Source organism: Neophocaena asiaeorientalis, unplaced genomic scaffold (genome assembly GCF_003031525.2).
Source record: "Neophocaena asiaeorientalis asiaeorientalis breed wild unplaced genomic scaffold, Neophocaena_asiaeorientalis_V1.1 scaffold461, whole genome shotgun sequence".
Classification (NCBI taxonomy): domain Eukaryota; kingdom Metazoa; phylum Chordata; class Mammalia; order Artiodactyla; family Phocoenidae; genus Neophocaena; species Neophocaena asiaeorientalis.
The window spans coordinates 947,905-964,083 of NW_020173230.1; the positions used below are offsets into that span (position 1 = coordinate 947,905).

At 42.2% G+C, this 16,179-nt stretch overlaps 1 protein-coding gene and 1 pseudogene across 2 annotated transcripts in view; both read right to left on the reverse strand.

Moving 5' to 3' along the window:
* Positions 1 to 16,179, reverse strand: part of BAIAP2L1 (BAR/IMD domain containing adaptor protein 2 like 1) — an 88,197-nt gene that overhangs the window by 49,855 nt on the left and 22,163 nt on the right. For both annotated transcript variants that reach the window (XM_024745499.1, XM_024745498.1), the window contains exons 2-3: positions 14,977 to 15,052; positions 9,929 to 10,015 (exon numbers count right to left, since the gene is read on the reverse strand). In XM_024745499.1, coding sequence (XP_024601267.1) covers positions 9,929 to 10,015; positions 14,977 to 15,052 — 163 coding nt within the window. The remainder of the gene's footprint in view (positions 1 to 9,928; positions 10,016 to 14,976; positions 15,053 to 16,179) is intronic.
* LOC112400014 (uncharacterized) lies at positions 1,336 to 1,443 on the reverse strand (annotated as a pseudogene).

The following is a 16,179-nucleotide window of genomic DNA, read 5'->3' on the forward strand; positions in this document are numbered from 1 at the left end:
TTCTCTCTGTTGTGGCCTCTCCCGTTGCGGAGCACAGGCTCCGGACGCGCAGGCTCAGCGGCCATGGCTCACGGGCCCAGCCGCCCCGCGGCATGTGGGATCTTCCCAGACCGGGGCACGAACCCGTGTCCCCTGCATCGGCAGGCGGACTCTCAACCACTGCTCCACCAGGGAAGTCCTTTCTGCTCTTATTTTTAAGACCCAAGACTGTCAGGTTGGATTTTGAGTGTCAACAAGACAAAACTATAATAAATATATATTGTTTAATTGCATGACCAATGAACACTCTATCAATAACAAAAGAAAGCCTATGATTTTCTAGGTTCCCTGATGGTGAGGAGATAAAATCTTCTGTTGTGATCAATTTAAGAAACTGGCCCAAACAATTTAACAGATGATTCAAAATAATGTGGGCTTCCCTGGTGGTGCAGTGGTTAAGAATCCACCTGCCAATGCAGGGGACACGGGTTCAAGCCCTGGTCCGAGAAGATCCCACATGCCACGGAGCAGTTAAGCCCGTGTGCCACAATTACTGAGCCTGTGCTCTAGAGCCTGCATGCAACAACTACTGAGCCCGCGTGCTGCAACTACTGAAGCCCGCACACCTAGAGCCCGTGCTCTGCAACAGGAGAAGCCACCACAATGAGAAGCCAACGCACCACAAGGAAGAGTAGCCCCCGCTCGATGCAACTAAAGAAAGCCTGGGCACCACAACGAAGACCCAATGCAGCCATACATACATGCATACATACATACATACATAAATAATGTAATAGCTGGCTGAATTGGAACATAATAACACAGTCTAAATTTATGTAATGCTGAGGTCCTTATACCTCACAGGAAATTTGTCAACTCCCTGAAGAAAGTCCCCTGTTATTCCTTGAGAAATAAGTGAGAACAAGCTTTATTTTTCTATGGTTTAAAGATGAAAAAACTGGTTCAAAGTTTCTTTTGAATATTTTGCCAAAATATTTTCCCCTGACCATTTCTGTTTTCCCTTTCCACCATTTCCACATTTCCTAAGTCTTAAAAAATAAACGTCATTTGATTTAGGGGCGAAACTGGAAGCTTTAGACAAATTTCAGTTTCCTCTTTTAAATGAGCACTGTTCCTTGAGTTGAACTGTGTATCTGTGATAAGGATTTATGTGCATAGCTACAGGTACACACCCTGACGACCTGAGTCACATGAATTATTATTCATATGACTTACTATTTAACAAACACAGTGGATTAAAATATTTTACCTGCCAAATCCTGACTACAGAGCTCTGGTCTTTGGCTTTGCATTTGTCTGTTCGTTTGTTTCTCCCAACAGGGCAAGGCGGTGTCGCCCCAGAGCTGCTTACATGCTGTGGTTATTGGGATCATGCTGTTAATGTGTGTTAAACCCAAGCACTTAGTAACAGACTACAGGAATGATCCTGGAAAGTATAGTCTTAAACCCAAGCACTTAGATCGCAGATGGTAAGGAGCTGCTTTTTCTTTGGAGAAAAGGATATCAAATCCCTCACACGATGGCTCCGTCCTGAGTGACTTAAGCAACTGGATGACCCTAAAGGCTTTCTGCTGTCAAGTAAGGGCCTGCAAGGGGGCCGGGTTGTAAACAGTTCAGGTCTCCTCTGTTGCAACCGCTTAGCTCTGCCAGTGTAGCTGCAGACAACACATGAACAAGTGGGCACGGTCGTGTCCCAATAAAATTTTAGTTTCAAATCGGTGCTGGCCAGCCCCTTGGCTCTTGTTTGCTCAGTTAAGGTACAACTGATAAAAGGTGATGCTTTAACAAAGCGAATTTGAAGGCTACTTCAAAATATATGCTAATTCTTACTGTAATCGTCTAGTGGTTCAGCGCATTTAGCATAAAAATGACTAAAATTTGGCAGTTCTCTTGAATCATTAGAATTTTCCTATTACTTTCAATTATAGTTGAGAAAAAGCAATGACACATTTCCTCAATATTCTCTATAATAGGAGAACAGACTCTATTCATAAAGGACCTTTTGTTTTCAAGAGCAAACCATTAGGAATGACTCCTGGGAAAAGGATGTGTATCTAGCCTATTTATAGAAAATTAAAACCTGCCATTATTTAAGTTTTAGATAATTAGAAGAGCTTACAAATTTTAGACATTTAAAGATATTTTCCATAAAGTCTGAGTCACTTTCCCTGCAAAACTGGCAGAATACCTTTATTAGTATGGATATGACAGAAAATAAAGGAGCATTTCATTTGCACATTCTAAATATTTTACAAGAATTTTATCAAATGGTAAGTCATATTCCATCAACTATTTTTATTTTCTAAGAATTAAACATATTTAAATGAGAGAAGCTCCACCATTGCTTGGCATTTCTACTTTTCATTTCTTGGTGACTTCCAATGGCAAAACTTTTACACCTCCATAGGTGACCCCAACATGGAAGAGAACAATGAGATGACAATAATAAAACCCATACAGAAATATTTCCACATGAATGAGAATCAAGAGGCACAATAAAGCATCAGCAGAATTAGACTGTCAAGAACTTCAAACTGGGACTTCCCTGGTGGCGTGTTGGTTAAGAATGCCTGCCAATGCAGGGGACATGGGTTCGAGCCCTGGACCTGGAAGATCCCACATGCCACGGAGCAACTAAGCCCACGTGCCACAACTACTGAGCCTGTGCTCTAGAGCCCGCGAGCCACAACTACTGAGCCTGCATGCCACTACTACTGCAGCCTGCGTGCCTAGAGCCCATGCTCTGCAACAAAGAGAAGCCACTGCAATGAGAAGCCCGCATACCACAACAAAGAGTAGCCCCCACTTGCCGCAACTAAAGAAAGCCCACACACAGCAATGAAGACCCAACGCAGCCAATAAAGAAAGAAAGAACTTCAAACTGCATTGATAATAAAAAGAATCAAAAGAGAAAAACAAAACTTTATTAAAAGTTGATTGGCAAACTCAATAATAAAAAGACAAATAACCCAAGTAAAAATGGGCAAAGGATCTGAATAGACATTTCTCCAAAGATGATATGCAATGACCAGTAAAAAGATACTTGACATTAACCACTAGGGAAATGTAAATCAAAACTCAAAGGAGGTAGTACCTCACACTCACGAGGATGGCTATCATCAAAAAGACAGACAATAACAAGTGTTAGCAAGGACTTAAAGAAGTTGGAACCCTCAGACACTGCTGGTGGGAATGTAAATGGTGCATTCACTCTGAAAAACACTCTGGCAGTTCCTCAAAGGGTTAAATTTAGAGTTACCATATGAGCCGGCAATTCCACTCCTAAGTATATACCCAAGAGACAGAAAAACGTATGTACACACAAAATTTGTACATGAATGTTCACAGCAGCAGTATGTTTTAATAGCTAAAAGGTAGAAGCAACCTAAATATCTATCAACTGATAAAACAGATAAACAAAATGTGGTATATCTATACAATAGGATATTATCCATCCATAAAAAGAAAGGAAGTACTGCTACATGTTACAATGTGAATGACCCTTGAAATCACTCTGCTAAGTGAAAGAAACCAGTGACAAAAGATCACATATTGTATGATTCCATTTATGTGAAAAATCCAGCAAAACCAACTCTATAGGAGACAAAATACATTAATGGTTAAATACGACTGGAGTTGGGGGTGACTGGGAGGTGACTGCTAATGGGTATGTGATTTCTTTCTGGAGTGAGGAAAATGTTCTAAAGTTGACTGTGGTGATAATTTAAAACTTTGTGAATATACTAAAAACCACTCAACTATTCGCTTTAAACGGGGCAATTGTACTATATGTTAATCAGATCTCAATAAAGCTATTAAAATGATAAAAATTAATTCACAGATTTCAAAAGAACTAAATAGAACTTATAGTAATGAAAAAGAATGACAAATTGAAATGTCAACAGAATAAAAAAAGTAGAAAATAAAAAAATTTAAAACGCCATTTACAATAGGACAAAAATGTCATAAGTATCTAAAACTGTATAAAATGTATACACATGTATAAAAACGTGCAAGACTTCTACAATGGAAATTACAAAATAGTGCTAACAGAAATTAAAGAAGTCTCAAGTAATTAAAAGGATATACCATCTTCGTGGATTAGAAGGTTGAGTCAGTTCTCTCTAAACTCATCTATAGATTCACTCTATAGTCAAAAATCCAAGATTTTTTTTTTTAGTGAGAATTGACAAGCTGATTCTAAAGAACGTGTACATGCGGAAGTCCTATAATAGCTAAGACAATCTCAAATAAGACCTACTTACTTTACTTGATATCTCCTACTAGATATCAAGATTTATCATAAAGTTACAGTAATTAAGACAGTGTGGTGTTGCTGCAAGGACTGCAGATAGAGCACACAGACAGCAAAGTGTGTAGGTGTGTTGCCTCCCTGTTTCCCAGCGACAAACCCATGTGATGTGTTACAAATATGAATAATTGAGAGAGGAAGTACAGCAAAGACATTAAAAGTGGTAACAATGACTGTAAATGGAGTTACAGAAGAAATACCTGCCTGTGGGAACGTCAACACTGCTACTGTTTGAGAGACCCTGGATGTACAGCCACAAGAATGGAGTGAAGCCCAGAATCATCAACATAATTGAGGAAAACGGTTGTGGTGAAAAGGATGAAGGTGTTTCCGAGAAAGTGATACCAGCCCAAAAAACTTCACATTAAAGGAACTCTCAAGGCTATCTCACAACATTGAAATCACCGAGGATAAAATGCTGGAAGCTGATCCAAGCTTAAAAGGAGCATGACAATTTGCAAAAGCATATTGTATCTTAAGTTATACAAGAAGGCGACAAGAGTTGTTGAAACGACTCAAGTTTTTTACAAATAAATAAAAATGCTTTAACTATCAGTGTTTCTAATGCTTTAAAGTACTGTGTACTAAATAAATATTTTATTTTTTCCATTTCCTTACACATTTATAACTGAAAGTGAGAGAGTTTTTAATGTTTCTGGCAAACATTTTTAAAGGTCACAGGACAATCATAATTTTCCCCATTGATTATTAAGATGGCTTTGCATGGTTTTAACTTGTATGGTCATCTTTGTGGTCCTACCTGTATTTAAAATTAATGAGTTAAATGTATCATTTCAGAAATTAGAAAAAGAACAGCAGAATAATCCCAAAGATAGTACAAGGAAGAAAACAAGTAGACATTAATGAAATAGAAAATGAAGATACAATGGAGAGAATTGAAATAATTTGTTCTTGAATAATCAAGCAAAAATGTATATTCTTACAAACGTATCACCTACTTTATGGAAGAGAATAATGTCAATGAAAAAAAATTGGTACTGATTTTTGAATTCTCAGATACTTGTGAACACATGAAGCGGCAACAGAGAGGCATCTTTCTGGTCTGTGAAACTTTAGAAAACACAAGGCACATTATCTCATTTCATCTTCAAACAACCCAGAACGTGTTGCTGTCCTCTCCCTTAGTCCTGCCGACCCCTCATAAGGTGGCGTGTTGCCCAGGGTGTAGGCTGACAGCGGCACTGTACCAGCACAAGCTTTACTGAGCACCTCTCAGGTGCTGGGCAGTCGCAGGGGAAAATAAGACCTGGCCTGGCCGCCCTGTCCTGGGTCACAGGATCGTTCCCAAGCAGCACCAATGCCGCCTACCATCCTCTCGCAGAGGTCACGACCTCCACAGCCCTTGCTCTGCCTTGCTTGGCTGCAGAGCACATGGCTAAGGACACAGGACCCAGTGCGGTTGCCATGGAGGTTATCTCACCACCATGCAGAAGGCTGTGACTGCCAAGTTTACCCTATGGTCTACCAGCCTGCCCAGGGAAACGCGGGGCGAGCATCCACCCTGCATACCTCGGAGGAAACATCTATCCACGAGGCTCCTGAGGATGAGATGAGGCAACACACGAAGGACCCGGCACACAGCACGCACTTAGTGAGACCTGAGTTTCTATGTGAAGCACAGCTGTACAAAAGTCAAGCAATACGTGTAAGAAGGCATACATATGTAAGTAAAACTTCTGTTAGTTCCATCTTCCTCAACCCTGTAACACCTGGTGTTTACGGTCAGGACCCCAGTGAAGCCACCATTTCTGAGGGGGCCAGTGAGCTCCAATCACCACACCTGCCAGCCCCTCCCCAGTCTTCAGCTGCTCTGACACCAACGATTCCCTCTCATCTCCTTCTTGAAAAGGTCCCCGTCGTGGGCTTCCTGTTTTCTTCCTCTTCAGCAACCTGTGATTGGCTGCCTCTTTCCTTTCCCTTCGCCTCAGTGAAGTGCAGTGAGTGCAGAGGTGAAGAGCTCAGATCCTCAAGTCGGACCACCTGCTAACTGTGTGAGCCAGGCACACACTTCACCTCTGGGTCTTACGTGGAAAACGGAGACAGTGGAAGTGCCTGCACCCACATCTGTGCAGGATGGCTCTGAGGACTAAATGAGATGCTGAACTAAAGGCCCTGTCAGGCACTGGGTCCTGTGCCCGAGGAGAGCAAGCACTCAATGTTGGCTCTTAGGCACACACTCACTGGAAGAAAAGCCTGGAAAGAAATATGGCAGTGATGAAAGAGGCTGTGAGACCGTGCAGGTACGTCAGCAGAGAGGAAGATGAGAGGAGGAAAGAAAGGAGAGAGAAGCGGAGGCAGGGAAGATGCCCCAAGAGTTTGTGATGAAAAGATACCCAACGGCTTGAGCAGAAAAGCAAAAGGACAGAAAAACAAAAACTACCCCACATCCCTAATTCATCTTCTGTGCTTGGGAGTCCCACTTCCCAAATAGGAATAGACTGGGAAGGATGGCTGTGGTCTACTGGAGAAACAACAATCATAAATAGAGTGTGAAGTACACACACGATAGTAAAACCACACAACCCACGTGGGAGAAAAACACTATCCCAATCAGAGACACAAGCAAAACGCAGCAGCACTTTGCAGCTCACAGCACAGCTAACGCAGTAACGCGTGTTAAGTCCTTTCCTTTCACTGAAAGCCATTGAAACAAGACCTCTGATAACCAGAGCTGGCTGACTGGTGGCACCATCGGGTGTCCTCCTAACAGCTGTGCCCTCTCCCCCTCGATGTATCCCTTGGCCAACCATGCCTGGGAATAGTGCTGCTGGGTCATGGGCGTGTGATCCAAATCAGGCCAGAGAGAACAAGAGGGTGTGTGCTGGGGCTCCTGGGAAAAGGTTTCCTCCTCTGTAAAGCGTGCTCCTTCCTGCTTCTGGACATAGTGGGAAGAGGGAGGGTGTGATGCCTGAGACTCACAATGGCAGGGCAGCCACCTTGGTACCATGAGGAGCTGGGCTTTAGGACGAGAAGAAAGAGAGAAAGAACCAGAGTCCTTAGTAATGATTAACCAAGAACCCCTGCTCCTGGCCTTCTTATGTGGGATAATAAACATCCTTATTGCTTACACCACTGTTAGTCGGGTGTTTTGTTACTCGTGGGCAAGAGCATCTTAAATGGTTCACACAGCACTGGGTGAGCTGATGCCGAAAGAGGGATCTCAAAATGAAAACACCCATAGCTAAAAGTCAGAAATGGTACTGCTGCAGCCCTGTGCTACTAACAGAGGCCGACCCAGAAGACAAAAAGTAAAAGGCTAATCAACACACACACACACACACACACACACACACACACACACACACACACACACCTTTTCTTTCCTCTAAAGTGAGAAGAGACTGAAATGTTTAGCTTTGCCACCCTGATTTACATTAATAATTTATTTGGCCAAGTTTTCCAAGTTGAATCCTCACTACAAATTTCTATGAATTAAGTAAATATTTTTAGCCAGAGGGTATTCTCCTCCCAAGGTAAAAATTTTAAACGGAAAATTGTATAACTATAGGATACTTTTTGCGGGGGTGGGGCGTGGGAAAAGAAAGCCTTTTCAGAGATAATACTCTTCAGGAATGAAAAATTTGAAATGATTCATAATCTTCACATATGTAATACCCCTTCAGTTTTTAACAAATGGAATTTGTAACATAAGTTTCATAATAAAGTATGAAGACCAATACCAAAATGTCAGTAACTAGATCAGAAAATCTTCTTGAAAAACAAGAAAGGTACAATCAACTTTAGGTCTCTCTTTTTTCTATGAATTGTCCAGTGCTCTTCCATACAGGTATTTAAACAGATATAGGGTAGTATTTTAGTCTAAACTTTAACAACAAAATAAAAAACTAAGCAAATCAAAAGAAGTAAATGTCAGGTCTCCAAAAGCAACTCCTACTAGGATTGCACTTTATCATGGAATGGCTGCAAATGAGTAGGAAATTAACTACATGATAGAGTGAATATAAGCAAAAGGACAACTTGGAACAAAAATGGCAGCAAGTAATTTCCATTCCCTCTGAATGAAATACAAACACATGAAAGAAACTGCACCATTGCAACATATTTTCCTTACTGAAACTGAAATTTTAAGCTCGTGTTTATAACAACACGGTTGCTGTGGAAACAGCTGATTCAACATTATGAACCCACAGCTGAATCAAATAAGGTGTGGAACAGAAGTCTTATTTAAACAGTGGCAAGAATCATAAAACATTAAAAAGGCAAACTGAATGACGGTGAGTCAAAGCGCCGTATGTTTTAACATAAGGGTCATACTTCTTTTTCCCCTGATGCCTGACACAAATAGGCTGTTTCTTTTTAATTTAGTTCTATTTTTGGAACCCTATAATCACCCCAATCATCCCTCAAATGTCCTAAATTTTACTATCTGCTTCTGTCTACATAACACAGTGTGTATTTTATTAAACTGATCCACTTTGGACAGAGTTACTATAGTTCAGACCTTGCCAGAACAACAGAATACAAGTCAGGGCTTTGAAATTTTCTACACGTAACTGATTCTATTCAGTATCGCAGTACTGACTTATTCATCACCCAGCATCACTTCAGGCTTAGCTTTTGCCTACAGGTTTCAAGACTATGAACTCTTCCGGTACAAAAGCTGTCAGAGAATGTTAACGAGCGCCCAGATCCACTGCAGACGCAGCAGCCCAGCCCCCAAACCCAGAACCATCATCACACCTTGAATTTGTTCCTTGGCTTTTATGGGTCAGTTAGGAGTTTCCCAAGCAATCCTGAAAACCCTCAAGACACTTATCATACGAATGGTGTGAATTATTTGAACCTTAAACATATGCGCCTTTGCCCCTCTGCTTCCCTTTCAACGTTTTAATTGGAGAGGAACACACATTTCTTTAAACACACACTTTACCAATCCTTTCCTCTGGTTTTCTGAACCTTTCAAATTCTGACAAACATTTTAAACTCTGAAATGTTACCCTCTGTCAAGTAAAACATATTTAACAAGTTATTAAAATGATGGTTATGTGTGGGACTATTTAAAAAAAAAAAAATCCACCTTTCCCTGCTTCGGAGAGGGTACAGTGAACCGGCTCTGTAAATAGAAGCCTTGGTGCTGCCGAGGGTGCGGCTGCCCTCGCCCTCCGCGTGTGCACAGGGGATCGATTCATACCAGCAAAACCGGAAAAATCACAACCGAGAGCAACTGTGGAAGCAGCGACAGCCAAGAGCAGAACGTAAAGGGGCTGGACTCTCTGCAAGGTGAGTCACAGGAAACGCTCTGCCAGAGGCCGGAGGCTGCGTGCACATCCCCTTCAGTTAAAAATGTGGCTCAAGGCTCCCCCGGCTTCACGCTTCAGGGATCAGCAGGGAACGAGAGCCCAAACCTCAGAGGCAGAAGCCCAGTTCCTAGTGGCCTGCCCTTAACTAAGCCTCCACTTTGGACAGACCACGGAGGAGTCAATCACCGCAGAGGTGAACAAACCCGAGTGCTGGGCTAGCCCTCTTTTCCATTCTGGTTCCGGGCCACTTTGTATGTTCTCATCAGGGCTTGCAGGACAAAGGCTCCGGAACCGCGCTCAAGTTGGGTGTATATGTAACGGACGGTCAGCTCACCCAGCTCTGTCGACACAGGGGACCCGCTGGCAATCTCACCGATCTTGGCCACTCCATCGTAGTAGGCTTTTCCCGCCAGAGTCATAGCTAGACAGGGAAGGTGACACACACAATCATCACTTACACATGGAAAGGAGGAAACGACACAGAGGTTTTCTTCCAAACACCCCGGAGTCCCTCGCGGCTGAGGCAAGCGTGGCTCTCAAGGGGGCAGGGCTTGAGCTAGCGAGCTGTGCCAGGGGCAGAGGTCCCTCCACTGCACTCCTGCAGGCCCCCCACCCACCGGAAAGCCCTCACGGGATCCTCGCCTCCGACCAGCCCTGGGGAACCTTCAGCAGCGGCAGAGGCTGGGGGTCCGGAGAAGGTTCTGCCTGCTCCTCAGGCCAGCTCCAGAGGGGATATGTTCCTAACACGGAATTGGGGCTGGAACACATCCACTGCAGCAAGCTGGTCATTCTACAGCAATACAGGTCTGCAATACTGTTAGCTAGAGGGGCTTGTGTGGGCTTGTCTAGGTGCCTGGGCCTTCTATGGCATTTTTACTTTTTCTATTGAAAAAGATATTCTGAGACACAAGCAACTACCATACTTGTTGCCAGGAGAGAAATCTATGAAATCTGAAATACATTATCATTTCAAAAAAAAAATGAAATTACCTGAAAAATAACTGAATGCTCTGCTTTTCTTTCTGCTCTTTTTTGGCAGAGACAGGAAAACTCTTACTGCTATACAAGCTGGATTCTAATTATCTTAAAAATCACATTTCTCCTTTCAAACTGATTCTGAAAACTACATTATAAGGTACAGAAATATGCTTCTGATTTGTTTTTCTTTTCCTTTTTTTTCCCCTTTCCTTTTTCTTTTTTGGAGGGTGCGGGGAGGTTGTAGATGGGAGTCAGGAGCAAGACAAATCTGGGTTTGAATTCTACTGTTACTTCCAACAACATGACCTTCCTGGACAAGTTAGTTATCCTTTTTGAAACAAAGGATTTGAATCTATAAAATGCCCTAACAGTGTGAGTATTGGACAAACTAATGGAACTGCTAATACCCATTCCTTCTGTCACTTTACACAGGCTGGGTTTCAGGAGACTGAAGGTGTACAACAAGCAAGCTTTTCAATAAGATCTAGCCTATTTAGTGTGACTTTGGAGAAAATATTTTATCTTGCTCAAAGGCCAGCTTCATACACAGACATCACTTTGCCCGGGAGCTTTGGAGACCACAGGATTTGGGAGATAAAAGAGCCCTAAGCAACCCCTCTCAGGCTCTTTTCCTCTCACTAAGAAGAAAACCTGAGGCCACACCAGTTTATAATGGGTATAGTTTTTATTTTTATTTTTTTATTATTATTATTTTTTTTTTTGCGGTACGCGGGCCTCTCACTGTTGTGGCCTCTCCCGTTGCGGAGCACAGGCTCCGGACGCGCAGGCTCAGCAGCCACGGCTCACGGGCCCAGCCGCTCCGCGGCATGTGGGATCTTCCCGGACCGGGGCATGAACCTGCGTCCCCTGCATCGGCAGGCGGACTCCCAACCACTGCGCCACCAGGGAAGCCCATGGGTATTGTTTTTAAAAGATGAATTTTAAAAGGTATTTCAAGTTTTAAAAAGGTGGGGGAGGAGGTCACAGAATGAATTAATGCCCAAGTCCCGCTGAAGATACTGCAGGCCAAAAAAAGTAGTATTTTCAAGGCAAATTAATCTATTTTTGCATGTCTTGTAGAATTAAAATATTATGAAAGTTACAGCTTTTACTACATATATATACAAGTTCATGAAATCTAATGCTCTACTATACTATTGTTTCATAAGACTAAGGATAACTGTAAAGCGTAATTATAAAAAAGAGCAGTAACAAATAGCATTTATGTAAACTTTCCAAATCATTACTTAAATTAATTAATCTACCACACTACATTAAGACATAGGGTGGTGATGTTATCACCCCGTTTCACGAAGTAGAGCACAGAAGAGATATTCTGGGACATGCCCAAGGTCAATGGCGAAGCAGAGGCAGTGCACACAACCCCGGCAGTTCTAAATCATGGTGCTTTTTGACTCTTTGGTCTCAGCTAGCACTGAAAAAGAGATGACTCCACCGAAAAACAAGGTTTATAGCCAGTAAACTGTCAAGTTAATATATGTAATATTTTAGTGGGAAGATTTAAAATTGCAAGGTGCTGATAAGCTGAAAAGCAAATTAATGGGGGAGAATGGTAATACAGGATTACACAACACTTAAATAAAATTTTTGGTTTGCATCCACACATTGGAATTTTTCCATTAACTGTTGACTTATGTTTAAAACTATTTAACCTTCTTAGTCTAGTAAAATATCCTGCTTTTATGATAAAGCTGCATTAACTTAAAAATTATAATTTATCCAGAAAAAATAAACTAATATTTTCATAATTCTGTCCCCTTTTGTGGATATATTAGAGATTTTCTACCACTTACTGTTTTAAGGAATGAAGCTTATTAATTTTTAGTGGTTGATCAACTACTTCATCAAGCTAAACTACACATTTCTACCAGAAAAACTTTCCTTAAAGTATCAATATGATTTCAATAGGTTACAGTTCTGCTCAAAAGCCTTCAATGGCCTCCCACTGGCCACAGGGTAAGCCTGTCACACTCCACAGAGTTCATCGTAGATTTTTACAGTCATGGCCTTCAATGAATCACACCTCCCGGAATTCCCAGGTGGTATAATTGTCTAGGATGCTGAGTGGCTGTTTGGTCATGTGACTTGCTTTGGCCAATGGGGTATGAGCAGGCATAACTCCCACGGGGCTTGTACTCTTGGGACAGCCAGCTATGCCTGAGAGAGGAAGTGAGCTCAGCCCCAGTCCACTGCAACTGCAGAGTCCCAGGAGTACAGACAACTGCACTGCCTTTACAGGACGACTGAAAATAATGAACTATTGTTGTCTTAAGCCACCAAGCTTAGAGGCAGTTTGTTATGCGGCAATAGGTAACAGATGCTGCATCCAAATGCATTCATAGCAGGACCTTATTCCACCTTATGTTTTACTGTTCCCTCACAGTTCTCACCCATGCTAGCGTGGACCCCTGGTCTCGGCTTGGATGCTGTCTTTTCTGCCTGAAGCACTAGTAAGCAGCGTCTGCCTACTGAAACCTAACGTCTGTCAGCTGGCTCAGCTCCTACACGGCCTCTGCCTGCTCCATACTCCACCGGCCTCCTCTCAAACTCCTGGGCCGCTGCTCGGCCTATGCTCTTCATCAGCTGTGCTGCTGCGCTGGGCTATAATCTAACTGTTGACTGCACACCTGGCATCCTCGACTATACTACAGATTCTTACCAACGACTTTACACATTTTATTGAAGTTTCTCCATGGCTTCAGCCAAAAACAGATGGCCTGCAGAAATCCTGGAACACATTATGAAAGGCAGAATAGGCCCCAGGAGGTGTTAAACTGGTAGAGGCTGCTGGGGAGAAGCCCTGTTAGCAGGAGGCTAAGCTGTGGGCTCTTCACTGCGTCACCTTGTAAAACTCTGCCTCAGAGAGGCAGCTCGTGCTAGAAAGAAAAAAATCACTGCAGGTCAGAGTGATTTCCTTCCCGGGGATGGATAAAGCGATGACTTTGTGGTCTGGTGACTAGGTAATCATCAGGAGAGAGTCAGCTTCCAAAACAAGGCTCCAGTTCTTTGAAGGAGGGAGGGGGCACCCATAGAAGTCACTGGTACGGCTAGAGGGAGAGGGAGGGAAATCTCAGGCCTGCTGCATTTCCTGACACTGAACACGTCTGGCCAAGAGCACAGAGATCCAGAAGGAAGTCAACAAGCAGTTTACTTTTGCAGTGACTGAAACGATAGCTCGTCCATACTCCAAAGTCCCGAGTCTCGCCAGCACCTCCCCTTTCCTGGAGCAGGCTCACACTGAGGGTGTGAGGGCGCAGGTTTATTTTCAAAACATCATCGGGGAGCAGCCAAAGGTGGGGTATTGTGAAAGAGAGAAAGAAGAGGGGAAAAAAAGACACAAAGCTTGGTCTGAAGGTTTCTTCAAATCTCAAACCGCTGGAAACTAAATTTTCTACTTATGTTACGTGCTGGTCTTAGTGAACCAGGGTAGATGGTAAAACTGGGGTCTGAATATTTTGGGGGTGACACTTGCTACACATGGAGAATTGTTCTGACCCTGTTAGAATTTGGTGATTGTTAGCATCTTGAGTTTTCAAGGTGATCACTGATAAGGGACTTCCTTGATGGTCCAGTGGTTAAGACTTCACCTTCCAATGCAGGGGGTGTGGGTTTGATCCCTAGCTGGGGAGCTAAGATCCCACATGCCTCGGGGCCAGAAAGCCAAAACATAAAACAGATGCAATACAGTAACAAATTCAATAAAGACTTTAAAAAAATGGTCCACATCAAGGTGATCACTGATAACGTTCCCCTTTTGGGAGGGGAATGCATGTGTAGATGCACATTGGCTTCCTCAGATGAAATCTGTTCAAAACAGCAAACAACTCTGGTTCACAGAGAGACAAAAGCCAATGCCTGAGTTCATTTTAAATTAAGCACTCATTTTGAAATGAGAATCTAAGTTCAACCTTTAATTTAGATGTCTTTCCATTCAGGCTAAACATTTTATTTCTCATATTACTATCAAAAGTGATACACCCAAAGACAAGAAATTCTTCTACATAAATAAAAAGGAGAATAATTCCTATGCTTCAGGATCTTAAAATTTTAAGTACACTTTTTATATACGTTATTAGTTTACAAAGAATTTGGTGTAAAAAGTAGAAAACATGTTTATGTCAGTGATATAAAAGATTAAGCAGTGTCAAAAAGCAAAATCTGATATTTAAGATATGTCACTTTTGGTAGCCTATTATTCAACTTACTCATTTCAAGTATACTAATATCCTATCATTGCAAAGTCCTACAGATTAATTATAAATGGTTTCTACCAATTTAAAGATATTTTAAAAATTCAGTAGCAAGCATTTAAAAATAATTAAAATATTTAATGAATGGCTTTCATATGCATTCTATATTTATAAATTTAGAAAACAGACTTACCATTAACAGCTTTTTCATAATTTTTTCCTAGGTTTATTAAATTTCGTAGCCCAGGATTGAACTGTTCCATAACATTCTGACAAACAAACAAAAAAAACAAATTAATAAAATAAGCGAACAGCAGACCAAGCAATCTTTAGATGGTGTCACTGCATAGCCTAGGATACCCACATGTGCCTGATGGTACCGTCCACAAAGTCATGATTTGAAAGTAGTGAAGAGCACTTCCATCCTAACTGATGGAGTAGTGAGGTGCGTGTGACCCTGGCAGTTCCCTGCCTGCCCAGGAGCTGCCTAGAATTTACTGTAAATGAAGCAGGTAGCAGACATTCCATCTCTACAAAGTACACCCTGTGGGGGCCATGAGTCCAGAAGCTGATGCTCCCTTTTGGGTTTAGGTAAGTTAATGGCTGTCATGATAGTGCTAAGAAACAGGGGCGCATGATAGGAACTTAATTATACGGGCAGAGTTTTGGCTATCAGTAGAACAGGAATTTCCAAGAGATGTTGTTTTTGCTCTGCCTAATTACTGGGGAGGGGATGGGGGTGGGTGTTGCTGACGGCCCTAAGACATAGGCCAGCCTAGAACTTTCTTTCTAGGTGGTCACTGGCATTTTTTCCCAGCCATCAGTTCATTCATTATTCACGGAGTGTGCGGTAGGTCCTGTGCTCACAGCAGTGGAGGGGGAGACGTGGTTTCCCATTATGGACTTCATGATGCTCTATCTCTGCAGATGTCATGGTTTTCATTTTTAAAAGTGTCATTTCTATATCACCAGAGGTCATAAACATAGAGAGAAGTGCTATGACAAGTATAAAACAGGCAACTATTTAGAACATTGGCCTAAATTTAAAATGCTACCCTAAATCTGAAGTACAGACAAGAAATCATTCCTATGGGTCTCTGGCTTCGTGACCCAGAACACACGGTGACAGTATATCTGTCACACCTACAAACCATAAGGTTCACAATATGAATCATTCCAGATAGACCAGCCAAATCCCTTTACCCACCTCCCAAAATGTGTACCTTGTTTGTAGAGGACCAAGCAACAAAAAGAATAAAAAACCATACAACATCCAAAGCGGCAGATACTTGACACATGACTCTTTGGGATAAAAAGGTCCTCCATTACGAGTTAGTAGAAAAAGACTATAATAACTTTATTAGACAGTATAACGGCTTATCGTGAAAAAGAACCC